The 18,900-nt window shown below is 38.5% G+C and overlaps 1 protein-coding gene across 1 annotated transcript; it reads left to right on the forward strand.

The window, feature by feature from the left end:
* Positions 1–49: 49 nt before the first annotated feature.
* On the forward strand, positions 50–18,031 carry pros1 (protein S). Its single transcript, XM_028476495.1, is given in 16 exon segments — positions 50–301; positions 3,651–3,808; positions 5,720–5,741; positions 5,823–5,909; positions 6,884–6,900; positions 6,903–6,944; positions 6,947–7,010; positions 7,098–7,223; positions 9,444–9,572; positions 9,666–9,906; positions 10,767–10,953; positions 11,124–11,288; positions 11,391–11,559; positions 14,157–14,293; positions 14,373–14,601; positions 17,148–18,031. Coding segments are annotated over 16 exon segments (2,034 nt in total). The 5' UTR covers positions 50–222; the 3' UTR covers positions 17,330–18,031.
* The last annotated feature ends 869 nt before the right edge of the window (positions 18,032–18,900 follow it).

Genomic DNA, 18,900 nt, shown 5'->3' on the forward strand with positions numbered 1-18,900 from the left:
AAAAGAGCCAAAGAGCCACATTAGGCTCCAGAGCCGCAGGTTGCAGACCCCTGCCCCATGTGATTCTACGCCCTCTATCGGTCCATGTGTCCCCCCTCTCTCTCTCCCTCCCTCTCCCTTCATACGAAAACACTTTCGGGAAGAATAAAGTGTTTGGTGAACTGGTTCCAGTCCGTCAGTGAACTCCCAGCCGTGGCCTAGCAGGAAGCCGTCGGCCTGACTATGTGGAGCGGGACGCGGGCTCTGGTGGAGCCGCTAGTTCTCCTCCTGGTGCTGTTGACCATCGTCGATGCTTATCGCTGTAAGTATGTTGGAGTTTAGCACGTTTCCAGCGAGGATGGGGAAGCTTTGGAGCTCTTTGGACAACTTTTACTGCAGGTTTAGCAGAAACCCAGATGAGTCATGACTGTGTGAAAACAAAAGACTGTGTTTGGCACAACAAGGGCTCATTACTGGGAAACGGTTTCGCAATGAGCCACTACGAGGCCAGTTCATGATGAGGCTGGTCCAGGTTATAGAGGCTCTGTGAACCATCTGTCAACAGCAAAGGACAAGAAGGAGAAGCTGGGTTTGGAGCTCATCTTTTTGCTTTTTCACCATAATTAAAGCAAAGCAGTTATATTTGAAGTTGTACTCAAGCACAAGCTACGTTTATTTTGTGCAGGCAGACATGGTAACAGTTAGAGCTGTCCCGATCCGATATTGACATCAGATATCGGTCCGATATCAGCAGAAAACGAATATCGGATTTTATCGAACTGCGTCTAAATCTCTGATAAATATTATATTACATTTATTCAATGTGTAGAATACTGTAGATAATAGTTGAAGGTTAAATGTATGTAAACAATTGGTCAATAATAAGAAAGTGTCTATTTTGTACGGTTGCTGTACGGACAACCCCCGGTGCTATTGGTACGGTTACCGAAGTACACGTACGTAGCGTTTTAGGGTTAGGATAGGTTATAACCAATATCGCAACAATTTTTAGGTTACTGGGGGTTTCCACTGGATACGTCTCCGCTGAGCCACAGCGCCGATCCGGTGTTGCCTCGCTGTCCACCATTGGGTTATCCCCACCGGTTGGGTTTTGAGTGCGCCACGGTGGCGCTCCGGTTGAACGACTGTTGACGTCACGGAGACCGAGCAGTTCTCACGATATTTATATATCGCGCGAGAACGCAGTTAAATGATATGTGTTATAAACGCAACAATAAACAGATAAAGAGGTCAGTGTTCCAAACAAAGGAGAACAAGAAGGTTGGACTTGTTGGATTTGTCATAGCCACATTTTTTAGCAACAGCCAACACAGAAGAGATAAAACTGCACCAGTAAAACTAAATCAAAGTTGCTGCAGTTTACAGTGCAGTTACAGTATGAGAGGAAACAATATAGTGAATGTGATTTTGCTTTCACACATTATGACATTTTGGTGATGTAGTTACTTGAAATATAATCTGAAGTGTTTTATTTTGAAAAGTTTGCACAATACGTGCTTAATTTCCTGTTTAGCTTCATTTGCTCTGTGCTGATTGATGCGTCGTGCTCCGGTGTCCACCAGAAATAGAAGCCCTACGTATATCTGGTGGAGGGCACCGGACTACCGCAGCTGGGAGGGAACAGACGCGCACCCGCAGCGGACACCCGGTGGAAATGAACACATAGACTATAGTGGAAACCTATCAGCTCCGGTGGCGCGGCGGAGACGTAACGCAGCGGAGCCGCATCCAGTGGAAATTGGGGGTTAGGGTTAAAGTTAGGGTTATAGGGTAAGATTTAGTCTTAGTTACACGACCTAAACTGGCCAATGGCTGACCTATCACGTGACCTAAACTGGCCAAATAGGAGCTCTGCGTATGGATAAGAATGTCGGTTTATTGATAGGGCAAACCGTACGAATAGCCACTGCCTAATAATAAATAGGTCGACCGTGGCTCAGGTGGTAGTGGGGTCGTCTTCTGATCCAGAGGTTGGGGGTTCGATCCCAGTACCTGACTATGTGGTCGAAGTGTCCTTGGGCAAGACACTTAACCCTAAGTTGCTCCCAGTGGTCGACTAGCGCCTTGCATGGCAGTCCTGTCCCATTGGTGTGTGAATGTGAGAGTGATTGGGTGAATGAGCTGATATGTAAAAGCGCTTTGGGACTGCTTCAGTGTGGTTATAAAGCGCTATATAAAATCAAGTCCATTTACCATTTACCATTTAGGTCAGTTTTTCTCATACCTACTGTTGCTGACTATTGTTCTATTGTTTGAGTAACATCACTTGATCAAGTCATAAAAATATGCATGATTTGTGCTGATATCGCATCAATATCGGTATCGACCAATACACAAGGCTGTGATATCGTATTGGAAGTGAAAAAGTTGTATCGGGACATCCCTAGTAACAGGTGGCCAAAAAATGGTCCAAAAGTGGCAAAAACATGGTAAGAAATGAGTGAAAAGTGATTGAAATGGGGGGAAAGTAGGGCAATGGGCAAATAAAGAGGAACCAGGTTAAATGTGGCACAAATGTGCCCTTTACTATTATTATAAAAAGATGCAAAATGTAGAGTAAAAAAAGGAAACACGTGGTATTCATTGGGCAAAAGTTAGCTTATTTGGATGAAAAGTGGTCCAGAAAAAAGTAAAGAAAGGACAAAAATTGGATAAAAGTGTCAAAAATAACTTATCCTTTCATTCTGACTTAACACATTAGCACACATTAATAATAGATTTATTTTACTAGAGCTTACTGGTGTTACCTTACATATTTAACCTGTGCTATAAAGCTATTTTTAAAATCAATTAAAAATTACTTGATTTAGCACTTAAAATTGAATTAACCAATCAGCCAAATCAATCAGAATCGACTCGTGGCATATTTTATGAAATCGACAATTATTGTACCATCGTCCAAAGATTCAATATCATATTTATCATATGGCTACCCTAGTCAGGTTCATTTGGATTTCTAGATCTTCGTGCCCCACAATGGTGCCAGTTGGAGCTCTGGTGGAGGCAGGAAAGCCATCTGGTGAGGTGCAAGTTATCGTTTCTAAGCTGTAGATTTTAGAGGGTTATGTGAAGCAGTAGATTTATGTTTGTGTTTTTGGCATTAGTTAAATGTTGCATATAAAATAGGGGTGGGAACCTCACGATACGTTGCGCGATACAAAGCTTACGATAACGATTGTCTCACAATGTGACGATACTGCGATTATCGATATATTGGTCAGAAATCAATCTACGATAATCTAACAAAAAATAAAAAGATTAAGTGAAAAAATAAAATTTTTATTTTATATAACTGAAAGACAATAAATTGAAAAATATTACGATATATCACCGTATCGAGATATCGTCACACTCCTAATATAAAAGAAGGCAGATGAGTATATATGTATATATATATTTTGCATTATTTGAAAAAAGGCTACTCAAATGTAATTGTTAAATGCTTGCATTTCTCTTGTATGTTTTGTATGTAACTTACTTGAATATTATTGACGTTGGGCATATAAGCATTTTGCTTCTGACTGTTTCAGTCGTGTTCTACATATTTTTTAATTGGGATTTATGTTTGAATATTTTGTTAGACTGAAACAAACAAATAAAAACAAAAACAAAACAGATGAACCTGCATCTCTTTGTGTGTCTGTCCCTAGTCCTGAGTCAGAACACAGCCTCCCAGTTTCTGAGCAGGCACCGGAGAGCCAACTCACTCTTTGAGGAGAGCAAGAAGGGCAACTTAGAGCGAGAGTGCATCGAGGAACTGTGCAACAAGGAGGAGGCCAGAGAAATCTTTGAGAACCACCCGGAGACGGTAAGACATTGGTTCAGCAGTGTCCTAGTCCTGCATAAGAATCAATGTGAATCAATGGGCGGGATGCTTGGGGTTGGGGGTTGGGGTCGGTGGTGGGATGCACTGGTTGCTCGGCTCCTTGGGGCTTTGTGTAAGTGGGGGGCGGTGGCTGCTTCTCGGCCTGGGATCTTGGGGGCATCTTGGGGGCTGCTCGGCCGTGGGGGGGTGGCCTATGGCTCCTTGGCCCCCACTCTTTCTGCTGTCCTGGCTGCATCTGCGGGCCCGGGGCGGCACCTGGGTTTGCAGTAGCGGTTTTTGCACATACACTAGTCTACGATGCACTGGCACGCCTTGGGATGTGGGATAAAACTCGTACTGGGCTTAACTTTAGACACGTTGATCCGAAATACCTGCATTAGGTATTACCCCTCACTCCGTCCCTCTGTCCACTGCCACCAACTTTATAGCAAAGCTCCACACTTGTCACCAGACTGGCTTGATTACAAAATATTTTACGACAACTTCACATCTCACTCTCACTTTAAAATAATCAATTCTTCCCCACCCTTTCTATATACTGCCTTGAGTCTCTCCTCCCTGCTCCCTTCCCCCTCCCTCACAACCCACTCACCTAGGTGGTAACACACTGCTCTCCCTTTTTACATCCTCCCTATAATAAAATGTTTTTTCTTACCCTTCCTTAGGGCGGGCTGGTGATGGTCACAATTATGTAATAAAATAAATGAATGTATTTCATTGCTGTCTCATCATGATTGCACTTCATGTAGTGTTGACCTTTGACAGCATGTGCAGACAAGTGAAAAAAAAAAAAAGAATCATGTAACTTTAGTTTCTTTTTCATCTCTAAAGCTTCAATGTACGCGGTTATGTGTCAGCGTAGCAACATGTGACTCCAAAACATTCTGTTTGTTGATAATATAATACACCATTAATATACTCATTATAAGAACACTTTAGACAGATTATCAGGCCATCATGAGACACAAAGACCACTGACTACAAAGCCAATAACCAAACCTGAAGTGGCCTGAAATTCATGCATGCTTTTATTATTAATGGAATTCATTTATATGGCGCTTTTAGAGAGGGAAATGTAAGCATCACATAGGAAGATAAATCCATTACTTTGGTCTGCATGAAGGATGCATTGAGTAACCACCTCAGATATTTCCTCCCTGAGCATTTACCACATCATTGCTGGATAACAACTTGTGCCTTCACTTATGAATGATCTACCTCCTCATTTGCTTTCCAGATGATTAAAAGGAGCATAAAGGGTAAATGATAATCATTAATCAAGCTAATAAAACACAATTACCACAAGTGTTATTTACAGCAAGTGGCCCAGGGGACACAAATGCCTGCCATCAGTTTATTTTTGTGTGGGCTTTTCAAGTAAATGCACAAATTGATTGAAGAAAAACACACATAATGACAGAAAACCACAACAAAAGGACAACAGCCAAACGCAACATGACAACAAAAAACACGCAAAATGACAGACAAATACACAAAAAAAACCCCTACAAAATACATTAAAATGACTACAAACAAACAAATATACAGAAATGAAAGAAAATATACAAATAAAAACACAGAAAACAACATTATTGCTAAGTTTTGGTCATTATTCTAATGCTGACATGAATGTTGATAATGTGCCCTCAGATCAGATCTGCTTAATAAGATGAATACATTGAGCATCAATAGCCCAATATCATTTCAACTGGCTGATACAAGTTTAAAACAAACTTCTCATAATATTTGTTAATCAATGTTTTTTTTTTTCCAAACATTGCATTTTAAATGCAATCTTTTTAACGTTTTAATTGTTTTCTCAGTTTCACCTCATGTTTTCCAGTTGTTTCTGCCCTAAATATCTAAATACTGTCTGTTGTGTTTTTTTTTCAGGAGTACTTCTATCCCAAATATTGTTGGTAAGATTTTCAAAGAAGTTGTGTGTTTTTTGTGCCTTACCGAGTTGACGTTATAAACTTATCTTACTTCATCGCAGCCTGCCTGGTTTCGCATCGGGTCGGCAATCAACACCAACCAGAACTCAGACTCTGTCTCCCGTCAGACCTTCGAACCTGCGTGAATGGTTGAGAAACCAAACTCCTGCTTCAAGGTTGCGGAGTGTCAGGGACTAATTCATCTGTAGATAGTGGGTTTGTTAGAGAAGTGGTTCTGCAACAACAAAGTACCCCCCTTTCTCTTAGTTTTTAAATCAAATACTGTACCCCCCGTTTATTCGACTACCACATTTTGTTCAGAATACTATGAAATAAACAACATAGAAGCATAATGATGGAATGAATGAGTGATAACACACATTTTAATAGAATCTTATTTTGTTAATAAGTAGAATGAAACTGTAATTATTAGTGCTTCCTGAAAAGATTTATTTCTCTAGTTTTTTATCACTTAACGTTCATCTTCCCTCTTGATGTGGGACCAAGACTGACCCTAATTAAAATAATTTAAATCATCATTACCCGGCTGTTTTTGGTGTCATGTAGTGTAATTTGTTTTGTATTTTTTGTTTTGTTTTGTATATTTTTCCCTTCGTTTGTGTGTTTTTGTTGTGTTTTTTGTGTCTTGTTGGTATTATTTAAATTATTATCTCTGTGTGTGTGATTTTTTTTGGTGTCGATTGGTTGTTTCTTATGTCGTTTTGTATGTTTCTCTGTCATTTTTGTGTATTTTGTGGTGATCTTGTGTGATTTTCTCTCATTTAGTGTGTCTTTGTTGTCGTTTTGTGTGTTGCTGGTAGTAGTAAGTATTTTTCTGTCTTAGTGCGTGTGTTTTTCGTGTATTTTGTTGTTGTTTGTCTCTTGTTTTTATTATTCAGTATATTTTTCTGTTATTTTGTGTGTTTTTGTGAGTAATATTTAGTATGATTATCATTTTTATCTAAAAATAAACATTTTAAAACCCCATGTTTTTAATGCTTTCATTGTTAATTTTCTTCTCTCTTTCTCTCTCAAGTACCCCCTGTAGCGCCATGGCGTACCCCCATTTGAGAAACACTTGAGTTTAAAGTATTCCAATAATAACGTGCGTATCTTTAACTAGGGATCAGTAACCAGTGCACACGCCGTACCCGTGCTACAAGGAGGGTACAGATCGCTGTGTGGAGACGGCCAGGCCTCCTTCACGTGTGTGTGTAAGCCTGGTTGGAAAGGCCAGCGCTGTGAGGACGGTGAGGTTCACACATCATTTTTTCCATTTTTCCTCCACCTCACGTGTGTTGTAAAGCTGATGGGTCTGTGCCGTGTTTAATGGACAGACATCGACGAGTGTACGGATCCTGAGTTCCCAGCAAGATGTAACCAGAAATGTCACAACTTACCGGGTACTTTCCACTGCTTATGTGAGGAAGGCTACTTCATCAATGACAACATCAACTGTGTGGGTAAGGCTTTTTATTTTATCTTAACCTCACAGGTTGGGCTGTTTTTACTGTTAGTGCTCATTAGGGTTGGGGTCAATTGTCTTTGTAATTGTAATTGAAACACCTCTTGCTGTTGTAATCATGATTGAATTGTAATTGAGTTCAGATAATTGTAATTGGCATGGAAGTTTTATAAAAAACTGTCGATTACAGTTGAATCAAACGCAAACACAGGGAACCACATATTACACATATGTAATTAACAATAACAATTATTAAAATATGTTTCATATCAAGTTTACCAGTCAGTTCTCTTTGAGAATTATTTTACGATTTAAAAATGATTTAAATCTAGGGGCATACTGACCGAAAAAGGCTCAGACGCCCACATCAAAAATATTAATACCAATATTTTCATTGATTAGTAAGCCTACCATGGTAACCAATAGATTGGAAAAGAAATTGGATAGTAGATATTATTTTTAGTGTATTTTACAGCTGATTTAAGACATGGGTCAAAACTGATCCATTAGTATTAGAGATGCTAACACAAGAGGAAGGTTACATTTTATTATGGGCTCATTTATTTCAATAATTGTTGTTGAAATTTAGTAATTGAGAACATAATTGTAATTTACTTTCAGGGGAAAAATAATAATTGTAATCGAAGACGTAATTATTGTTAAAAATTGTAATTGACCCCAACCCTGGTGCTCTTCAATGTGCTGACACACAGCTGTTGTCTTTGTCCCTATAGAAGATAAAAGTACATTTCCTACAGATTTATACGCTAGCTAAGCAAACACAAAGATATTATTCTTTGGGATAACTTCCTTTGTATTTATTCATATGGAAGTGGAACCATGTGCACGTAGGATTACAGCCAGTCCCAGCTGCTGCCCTCAGGGCCCATGCATTTGTATTTGTTCTTTCTAAAGCTGACCTGAATTGACCCCTTATATAACACACACTGTGAATGGACGGCTCATTCTTTACAAGGTTGACAGACAAACACTTTTTAACATCCGGCCGACGCGTTCAAATGATTTTTGTCCTGACTGGTTTTGTTTTGTGTGGGGTGGGCAGGTAATTCACTATTTATCTTTGAACATGTTGACTGTTGGGTACAAAGTCTGTGCAAGCACTAACCTTCATCTGAAAACTTTAGTGCGACAAGTATTTAATCGTCATTTGAGGAAATGATAATGCAAATTGCATAAAATCTGTAAATAGATATTACTTATTATTGGCTGAACATGTTCAACTTATATTGTTTTAAAAGTAAATGTACTGAAGTACTTTTATCATTTAGATCTTGACAATAATAATTTATTATCATTAGATGAAATGTGAAATTTTAAAACTATACTGACGGTTCTTATACAAATGAGGACTGGAATGGGAACCAATGCCTATTATATCACGTGGTGATGAGCCAAAATAATTCATTGTGCTAATGTAGTACAACAAAATAGTAATAATGATAATTAGTTTTTAGCCAACATCTAAAGAGCAAAAAACTGTTCTTTATAAGAGTTGAATTCCCTTTATACAATAGCAAGATACTAAATATATTATAATATATACAATTTAATATATTATATATAATAACACATTAATATTGTTATTATATATTTTATAATATTACATAATATTAAATATTTAGATGTCTTCATTTCATTCAACACTAATAATGATAATAATATAGATTATGGTTGATATTATTATTATTATTATTATTATTATTATTATTATTATTATGCGTGTGTAAATATATAAATATTCAGATTTTTTTTTACATAGGATTTTTTTTATAAATATGTAACGTCCATTGCTTGTAAGTAATTAACAACATTATTTCAATGTTCTATTAAAACATTCACACAAAAGTAAATTGATATTAGTAAACTAACACAGCTAATTTATTCTGTGAGACTTGATTTGCTGATTAGTCGGAGAAACAGTAAATATTAATACGAAATTTAAATATTTATGTTTGAATTTGCAATGAAGGCTGAAAAAGGGTGTAATGTACAAGGCCTGACTGAAGGAGGCAGACTAGTGTATATTTTGGGGATTTGAAGAGTTTCCATTTGCAAGAGAAGAATATTAGAATATTAGAATATTTGTGTTTGAAATCAATGTTTTATTCAAATTTTTGTAAACAATTTGTTTTTCTAGCAGTAGTTCTTAAAATTCTCATTAGACTATTTCAACACCTTCAATGACATATTTTTCCAGATATCAATGAATGTCTGCTATACCCAAGTTTCTGTGAGAAACCGTCCAGATGTGTCAACACACCTGGCACGTATGAGTGCCAGTGTCCTCTGGGATTTAAATACAACTTCACTTCTAGAACCTGCGATGGTGAGACACCAGTCTGATGTTCTTATTCGTAATCACAGAATGATCTAAACCAAAGAGGACGGTAGGTAAACGCTTTTTCTCTTGTTGTTGCAGATGTAGACGAATGTGAACTGAGCGTGTGCGAAGACATTTGCATAAACACAGTGGGCAGTTACTTGTGCCACTGCGACGGTCGCCAGGGTTTTCGTCTGGCTGCAGATGGACGACACTGTGAGAGAATCCCTGTCTGCGTTGACCTGAATGACTTCAAGCACCCGGAGATGCTTTACTTGGGAGAGCAGTTTGCAGGCCTTCCCGTCATCTACCTGCGGTTCCGTCTGCCAGAGAACACAAAGTTGGTGTTAATTCCCAGCATGCACTACTTTTCTTTATAAGATTCAAATTCAATGCAATGCAAATTACATCCTTTGATCAACTTTGTGACTACTGACAAGTGAAGGGAAGAACAGTGGTTATACAGTAACTTTATAGTAGCACCTCTTAGTGCAGACATAGGCAAACGGGCGGTTAATTTTGTGTGGCCCCCAAACCAAAATAGTAATTCATGAAGTTATATGAAGAACAACATAATACGCAAAACTCAAGAAACACAGAAAACGACAGCAAAATGCACAAAATGTCAAGAAAAGTACAAAAATTAACAACAAAAACACAAAAAGATTAAGAAAACAGTACATAAAATTACACAAAATGACAACAAAGACACCCTAAACAACCACTTAAACACAAAACATGACAACAACATATACAAAAGGACTTCAAAGTACACAAAATGACAGAAAAATACACAAAATGACAGCAAGGACAGAAAAAATATAACAAAAATACACATGATGACTTGAAAAACACACAAAAAGACAACAAAAATTCACCATATTGACAAGAAAATCTACAAAAAAAAAAAAAAAACACAAAATGTGTGTTTTCAAGCTTGTATTAATGCTCAGACTGGTCATTCCTAAGCACTAAATGCTGACATGAATGTTGATAATGTGGCTAATGTGATCAGATAATCACATTTTTTTGGCCCCTGCTGTGATAAAAGTTGCCCATCTCTGTCTTAGTGGATAGAATATTGTTGCTGCCTCTCTTGCATCCCTTTGACCAAACTTCACTGCTGTGAGAAAGTTTCATATCAAAAGTTACACCTAACTTTAAGATCAACTTGTACACCTGTCTTCTGTCTTCCATTAGGTTTGCCGCTGAGTTCGACTTCCGTACCTTTGATCCGGAGGGAGTGGTTCTGTATGCCGAATCTTCCCACGATTCGTGGTTTATGTTGGGGCTAAGAGGTGGTCACATTGAAGTCCAGTTTAAAAATCAGCACACATTCAAAGTCACTAGTGGAGGAAAAGCCATTAATGACGGACAATGGCACGTGGTAAGAAAATTTCATCCAGTAATCTACTTTCCTTTTCCTACTATATGTATTTTAACGCAGCAGAGTTTGTCATTGGTATTCTGTGTAGAGCACAGTGTGATTCTGTTGAGTATCATTAGGAAGTGAAGTTTGAAAACTAATAACCGTTGGTGTTTATATGTGATGTGCAGATCTCTGTGGATGAGCTGGAGAGCAGCATCAGTGTGAAGATCAGCAAAGAAGCTGTGATGAGCATCAACAGCCCAGAAAGTCTCTTTACTTCAGTAAATGGCAAACTGGAAACCAAAGTCTACATTGCTGGTCTTCCAAACCGCACCAACAATGTCATCAAACCTGTAAGCGGCCTGACCGACTTTAAAATGATATTGTTGGAATTAGTGCAATACTGTCTAAATAAGTTGTGAAAAAAGACCAGAAATCCTCCCTGCTGCTCTCAGATTAACCCTCGACTAGACGGCTGCATCCGAGGCTGGAACCTGATGAATCAGGGGCCGTCCGGGGTAAAAGAGGTGATCCAGGAGAAGAGAAGTAAGCACTGCTTTGTGTATGTGGAGAGAGGATCTTTCTTCCCAGGGGAAGGACTGGCACACTTCAACATAGACTACAGTGAGTAAGTTAAGTTATACTTTATTCATTCCCTGCTGTGGGAACATTTTAAAGCCTGTGTTTGTTGTGTCTTGATTGAGGTATTGCACTGCATGGGCTGTTGTTAAAGATTATTAATCATGAAAACTTTGGGAGCTGTAATCTCACACAAATATAGCATGTTTTTTAAAGCTGCTGTAGAGGTTTTTTTTTTTTTTTTTTTATCAGATAAAGACATAGTGTAGGCCTCATCAATCAACAAATCCAAGATCATTTGCTTGAAAAAGATGTGAAAGGTTGAAAATGCCGCTCGTAATATCTCCACCGTCACCTTCGATACAGTGGATCATCACTTATTGCTGCCGAGACTGGAAAGGGTTTTTGGGATTAAAGAAACGGCTCTAGGTTGGTTTAAATCCTACTTATCAGATAGAACCCACTTTGTTCATGTTTATAATCTCTCCTCAGATCACACCAGAGTTAATCATGGAGTTCCACAAGGTTCAGTTTTGGGACCAATACTCTTTACATTATATATGCTTCCACTAGGTAACATTATCAGAGAACATAATCTAAATTTCCATTGCTATGCGGATGACATACAGCTCTATTTATCAATGAAATCAGACGAAACTCAAGTTATTCAAACTCCAGACTTGTCTTAAATATATCATATCCTGGATGAGCTGTAACTTTCTCCTTCTTAACCAGGATAAAACCAAAGTGATTTTATTTGGTCCAAAGCACCTTCGAGAGAAATTATCAGAGCAAATAGTGTCTCTGGATGGCATTACTCTGTCACCCAGCATCACAGTAAAACACTTTAGGTGTCATCTTTGATACTGACTTAACTTTTAACTCTCATATTCAGCAAATCTCCAGGACAGCCTTCTTCCACTTCCGTAATATCTCTAAAATCAGGAATATCTTGGCCCAGAGTGATGCTGAAAAACCAATCCATGCATTTGTTACATCTAGACCGTGGCGACCGTGGCTCAGGTGGTAGTGGGTCGTCTTCTGATCGAGAGGTTGGGGGTTCGATCCCAGTACCTGACTATGTGTCGAAGTGTCCTTGGGCAAGACCTAAGTTGCTCCCAGTGGTCGACTAGCGCCTGGCATGGCAGTCCTGTCCCACTGGTGTGTGAATGTGAGAGTGATTGGGTGAATGAGCTGTTATGTAAAGTGCTTTGAGACTGCTTCAGTGTGGTGATAAAGCGCTATATAAATCAAGTCCAAGTCCAAGACTAGATTATTGTAATTCTTTACTGTCAGAATGTCCCCGTAACTCGCTAAAAAGTCTCCAGTTAATTCAGAATGGTGCATCCAGAATACTAACAGGTACAAACAGGAGAGAGCATATTTCTCCAGTATTGGCTTCCTGTAAAATCTAGAATAGAGTTTACAGTAAATCCTCCTCTTAGCATACAAAGCTCTACATGATCGTCTGGTCAGAATTCTCCGCTCTCAGTTTGCTGGTCTACTGGAAGTTCCAAACATGTCTAGAAGTAGAAAAGGAGGCAGAGCATTCAGCTACCAGGCTCCTCGCCTTTGGAACCAGCTCCCAGTCTTAGTACAGGAGGCTGCTACTCTCTCCACCCTTAAGGCTAAACTCAAAACCTACTTTTTTGCTAAAGTGTATACCATTTAACAGCGTTAACCTAACCACTAGGAACAAAGCCCTAAACCTAAAAAAATAGGAACTATAAACTAAGATTATAGTAGAACACCAACACTATCTTCAAACACAATCCACCATCTACACATAGCTCGAGTGGGCTGCAATGGGTGAAGTCCAGTCAGACCAGGTTGTGATGGGTTATAGACAACCCCCCACTTCTGAACCTCGTTGTATACCCATTAAACTGCTTACACACCATTTACACTGATGTCCACCCCATACTCATTCTCATTCCACTTACACATAGTTTAGCACCCGGTGTTTCCATGCAGGCAGACCTGATAATACTGTATCATATTTTTCTGCAGTCTGTGCCTTCTCCTCGCTCTTCTCTCTCTTTTCTGTTTCAGGTGTCTTGAAGCTGAAGCTGGTAGTTCCTGATCAATGGTTTCCAGCTCAACTCGTCTGAGACACTCTGATGTTTTACCTCTCTATCCTGTTCTGTTCCTTTCCTTCTGTCCACTAACCCCAACCAGTCAAAGCAGATGGTTGTCACCTCTGAACCTGATTCTGCTGAAGATTTTTTCCTATTAAAGAAGAGGTCTTTCTTCCCACTGTCGCTTATGCTTGTTTCTGTGGATTTGTTGTTTTTTTTTTATTTTTTATTACGAATTATATATTTTGAGATGACTTTTGTTGTAATTTACGCTATATAAATAAAGTTGAATTCAATTGAAAGACCAGTATGACTTTTGCACCTTGAACCCCAACCATGGAGGCTCTTCCAAACCTTAAAAGTATTTTAATTGACTTGGAACATCAATAAAAGTTAAGTTAAGCGAACAGTTTGAAGATAAATGCCCTATAAGGTGGTGTGAACATGGCAGGAGGTGCACGGTAAATATGCTCTGTAGTGACAAAAAGTTATATAAGTTTAGATTGAAAATTAAAAGTTCAACTCTTGAAATCTAGTTTTGTTTTTGTGTCTGTCTGTAAACAGGTAAGTCTGGGAGTTGGAATGTGGATATAAAGATGAACATCCGACCATCCAGCAGCACAGGGATCCTCTTTGCTCTGGTCCACAACGACACAGTCCCGCTATCAGTGGCCGTGATAACCAAAGACGAAGTAGATGCTGTGAGTGTGCTTTCATGTGGAGAGACCCATTTGTATTCAAGTTTAATCCTAATGCTAATATTCACCATTAATTATCCAGAATTTGCAAGTGTTTCTGGATGGTGTCTCCGTTGCAACACTGGACTCCATGATGCTGTGCTACCCCGACCGGCTAATGGTGCAGTTAACCGTGACTCCCACAGAAATGCGGATTATGGCTAACTCCTCTTCTGTCAGCTACATGAAGTCAGATGCACTTCAGAAGGCACTGGAGCACCTTAACACCACCATGCACAACCCCATCAGTACATATGTTGGAGGGATACCAGGTAAGCATCAAATGAACTATTGTTTATCAAGAATCTTATAGATTTACCAAGAGAGTCAGTGTCATCTCTTTATGTTTGAGAAGGAGTGATTACAAAGAGCAAATACAACAAAGTACTTGGCACCTATCTTCTTTTTGTAACTTTAAAGCAGTATTTTTCCAACTTTTTTCAAGCCAAGGTACATCGACTCATTGAAGAAAAAAAATCCGAAGGCACACCACCAACTGAAAATGTTAAAAAACGAAACTTTGTATTCTTTATTCACAATATACAGTCATTCTTATAAAACTGTCTTGAATAGGAATCAAATATATTTCTTCTTTCTAATGTAAAGTGCAGTTAACAATATGCAGCCATTCTTATAAAAGTGTATTAAATACAAATCAAACAAAAAATATATATAAAACGTTGATCATCTTTCATATTTTGCACACTTGATAGATGTCGTGGAAGGAATAAAAGTATGCTTAAAATGTGATTACAACTACAACTGAACTTATTCTGGTAAATATTGTTTGTTTTATATACTGTATTTTTATGTCATATAACTTGATATTATATTTATAATAATAATAATATAATTATAATTAATAAATGAATAATATAATACATTTTTATAATTACATTTGTCTCCGTATTGTTAAATGTTAAGAGTGTCTGATTTGATCCAAAGGTTGTTATTGATGGATGTGATGTTCAAGAATGAAACAAATCTAGTTTTTTAACATGAACGATGAGAACTAAGTTTAAAAAATGTTTTTTAGAATTATTAGGTGAAATTGAATAATTTCCCCATGCTCTAAAGAACATGTGATATTTCTGTGTCGTGTGTCCACTTTCACACTGCTAAATCTGATGTTTTGCATTGCCGTTGGTCCAATAAGGCTTGGCAGCAGCTGCTCAGCTATGGAAACCCAATCCACGAAGCAGTCTGAAGACTGAACTGGTGCTAATCGAAAGGCCACACAAAGTTTAGATGGGTGGAGCCTTTAACTTGCTGAACAGTACATGCCTCAGCATCTGCTGAGCTTGCTCTGCGGTTTGATCGGGCCTACTGTGTGGTTATTTTTCCTGTCTACTTTATGATAACATCACTAACATTTGAACATAGAACATTTTGTTTTGTGGAAATGTCTCAGTTGGAATGAATTATGGCTGTAGGTACTTGATTTTATACAACTGTGGCCACAGAGGTCAGACCTGAACTCAATTATCTGACTACTTTTGGCCATATTGTGTGAGCCAGCCAGTTGTTTACCAATCCAGAGAATTAATTTGTCATAAGAATTACACACCTCCTACAGTCAGTGTAACATGCAGGCTATAGATCTGAGGAATTCCCTGAGACAACCTATGCACTCTGAGGGAGAACATGCAAATCAAACTAAGAAAGTGTCCACCCTCTATTTAAGAGATGGCTTTGGCAACATGCCACAGATATGCACTTAATGTGGTGTGCATCTCCTCACCACAGATTGCAGAGGGCTAGTTCTTATAGGCCAACAGTGGTGGTTTGTGACCTAAGAAACTAAGCCACCAAGATGTCACAAACCAATCCAATTTCCATTTCAAACCACCATTGTCAACCTATAGCAAAAAATCAATTGTAATAGCCAGGTTTCTACCCATAGAGGGCAGTCACTCTTACATTTTTACATCAAAATATACCAAATGTCAAAAGTTGGACAAGCATCAATCAACAACACTACTTCATACCAAACACATTTGTTTTCAGCAGAAAAAAGTGGTTTGGGGGTTTAGGTACTCTAAGAAAATTGGGTAACACTTCAGTTGTTTTATACATGAAGGCTGACATTACGCTGTCAGTATTGCGACATGACACCTGTCATTAACATGAATAAGATGTCATGAAGGCTGTCATTAACTTTTGTTGGTTACCCTAACTCCTAACCCTAACTTTACTTATGTAATAGTTCCAGCGAGAGTCATTAAATCTTATTTTTTAACTTTACATGGAAGTCAAGTGAAACTTCAAAGGAACCATCAAAGGTGATCAGCAGAACTCTTTTGACAAAGACTGGCAGTTGACAGTGGAAACACAAGGGGGGAAAAAAATCCTGAAAAACCTTGTCTAAATAAACAAAAGCTCAACTTAACACACTGTTCAAAAAGAAGACATAATAAATCTCGCTGGAACTATTACATTAAAGTCAAGTAAAACTTCAAAGGAACCATCTAAGGCGATTAGTTGAACTCCTCTGATGAAGACTGGCAGTTGACAGTCGAAACATGTCAGGAGATAAACATTGCCTGAAAAACCTTGTCTGAATAAACAAAACCTCAACTTAACATACTAACCCTACCTAACCCCCGAACCCCAACCCTACCTAAACCCACTAAATCCCTCCACCTAACCCACAAAATAGCTCCAAAGGTGTCTTAATTTAGCAAAAGGTTAATGAACGACACTTAAAGATAGCCTTCAAGACACTTTATTCATGCTAATGACAGCGTAATGTGTGAAACTTGTTGTTTCCAAAAATCATGTTTTCCTATGTGACAAACTTTGTGTCTCTCTGCCCTAGAAAACGTCCCGTTATCTGCCACCCCTGTGACGGCCTTTTACCACGGCTGCATGGACATCACTGTCAACGAGCAGCTGTTAGACTTCGACAAGGCTCTCAGCAAACACAACAGTATTAAATCCCATTCCTGTCCTCCAGTCTCTGCTCTTGAGAGTCACCCTGATCTGACACACATTCACTGACAGTGGCCTTAATTATCAACCAAATCACTTACGTGGAATATTTTGGACAGTGAATCCACAGAAGAAGGAGTGATAAGAAGAAAAAAAAAGAGTACTTTAAGTAGTGTATTACAAAACTTGCTTCGTATTCTTACAGTGTTATTGTACCCTGAGCAAGCATTTTGTTCATTTTGGGGGGGGGGCTGTTTAGCTTCACATGACAGAGGCTGGCTTGCCAGGTGACCTAGTTAAAAGCTGTGACGTAGTAGTACCAGCATTGTTGTTAAGTGTTTTCCAAGAAATGTTGACTAGAGCTGAGCTCTGTTGCACAGATATCGTGTGTTGAGTAACAGATGGTTGTATTTGTGTTGAAAGACAAACAAATGGTCACTGTCGACCAGGCTGTAAGCACACCTGCATCCTCACCCCCTGCTGATGAATCACGATACAATCTCTAAAAGTCCTCTACGTCCAGAGACAACAAGTTAAAAATGTGCAGTCCAAGTCAAAACTCAAGAGGACAAAGCTGAGCCTAGCTACATTTTCTTGTATGAATCATCATTCCTTCCTGGATGCTGGCCCCGCAGCTTCAGAAACAGTTTAATCAACCTGTGGCTGTCAGCATCTGTTGATCTGTTTCTGTCTTCATCCTCAAGGTCATCCTCTGTGCAGAAAACGCCTGGTATATCAAAACAAGCTGTCTTAATATATAACTTAAAAGTAGTTTATTGTTCTGTTTTTTTTGTTTTGTTTTATTAAAACTATAAAAGCAAACAGTTTTGATACTCTTGCATATCGTGATTCTGCCTAAAAATGATGCAAGATCAGTTCAGTCTTGTGTCTGCCTTGCTGCTTGTGTTGGTGGAACATGAAACATGAGCATTTCTCATAGTTTATCCATATTTGGATGGATACTAAGAAGAGTATGTCTTGCTCTTGGACGAAGTGTCCGCCAAAGTATTGCTTTTGAAAATCAAGGGGTACACGGACTCCTGTTTGAATATCCGTCGATAATGAAAGTGTGGGGAAAAAATTCACTGAGTTTGATTATCTGACATGCTATTATAGATGTATAACATCCTCGCTATTATTTTCTGTGTATTTTATTGGTGAGAATGCAATGGCATCCTCGCTATTTTTTTTTTCTTTTCTTCTTCTTCCGTCCCATAGTTTTTAACCGATTTGGACAAGTGAGGTATCAAGATATTGTTTACTGGCCATTCTGCCATGTTTCGGCTTTTTCTTAACCTTCTGAATAATTCCACTTTTTTATTTTCAATTTTCCCATTAATCTTCCCATCCACTTCACTGAGTGTGCGATGACACAATAACAGTGTGTGTGACATTTCAATTTATCGGCTATCATTTAATCCTTTAAATCAAACCTTTAAACCTTTTGCTCAACGTTTAGCCATTCAGCTCATCATTTAATCCTTTTATCAACTTGTAACCCTTCAGCCCGTCATTTAATGGTTTTTATTTTTTAATATTATTATTTTTATTTTTTTTTTTACATCTTTTCTGCATTCCTTCATGCAGCGTTCAGCAATGCAGGTCAGCACCTGCATCCTCACTTGCATTTTCTTCAGGAA

This window comes from Gouania willdenowi, chromosome 3 (assembly GCF_900634775.1).
Source record: "Gouania willdenowi chromosome 3, fGouWil2.1, whole genome shotgun sequence".
NCBI classification, from domain to species: domain Eukaryota; kingdom Metazoa; phylum Chordata; class Actinopteri; order Blenniiformes; family Gobiesocidae; genus Gouania; species Gouania willdenowi.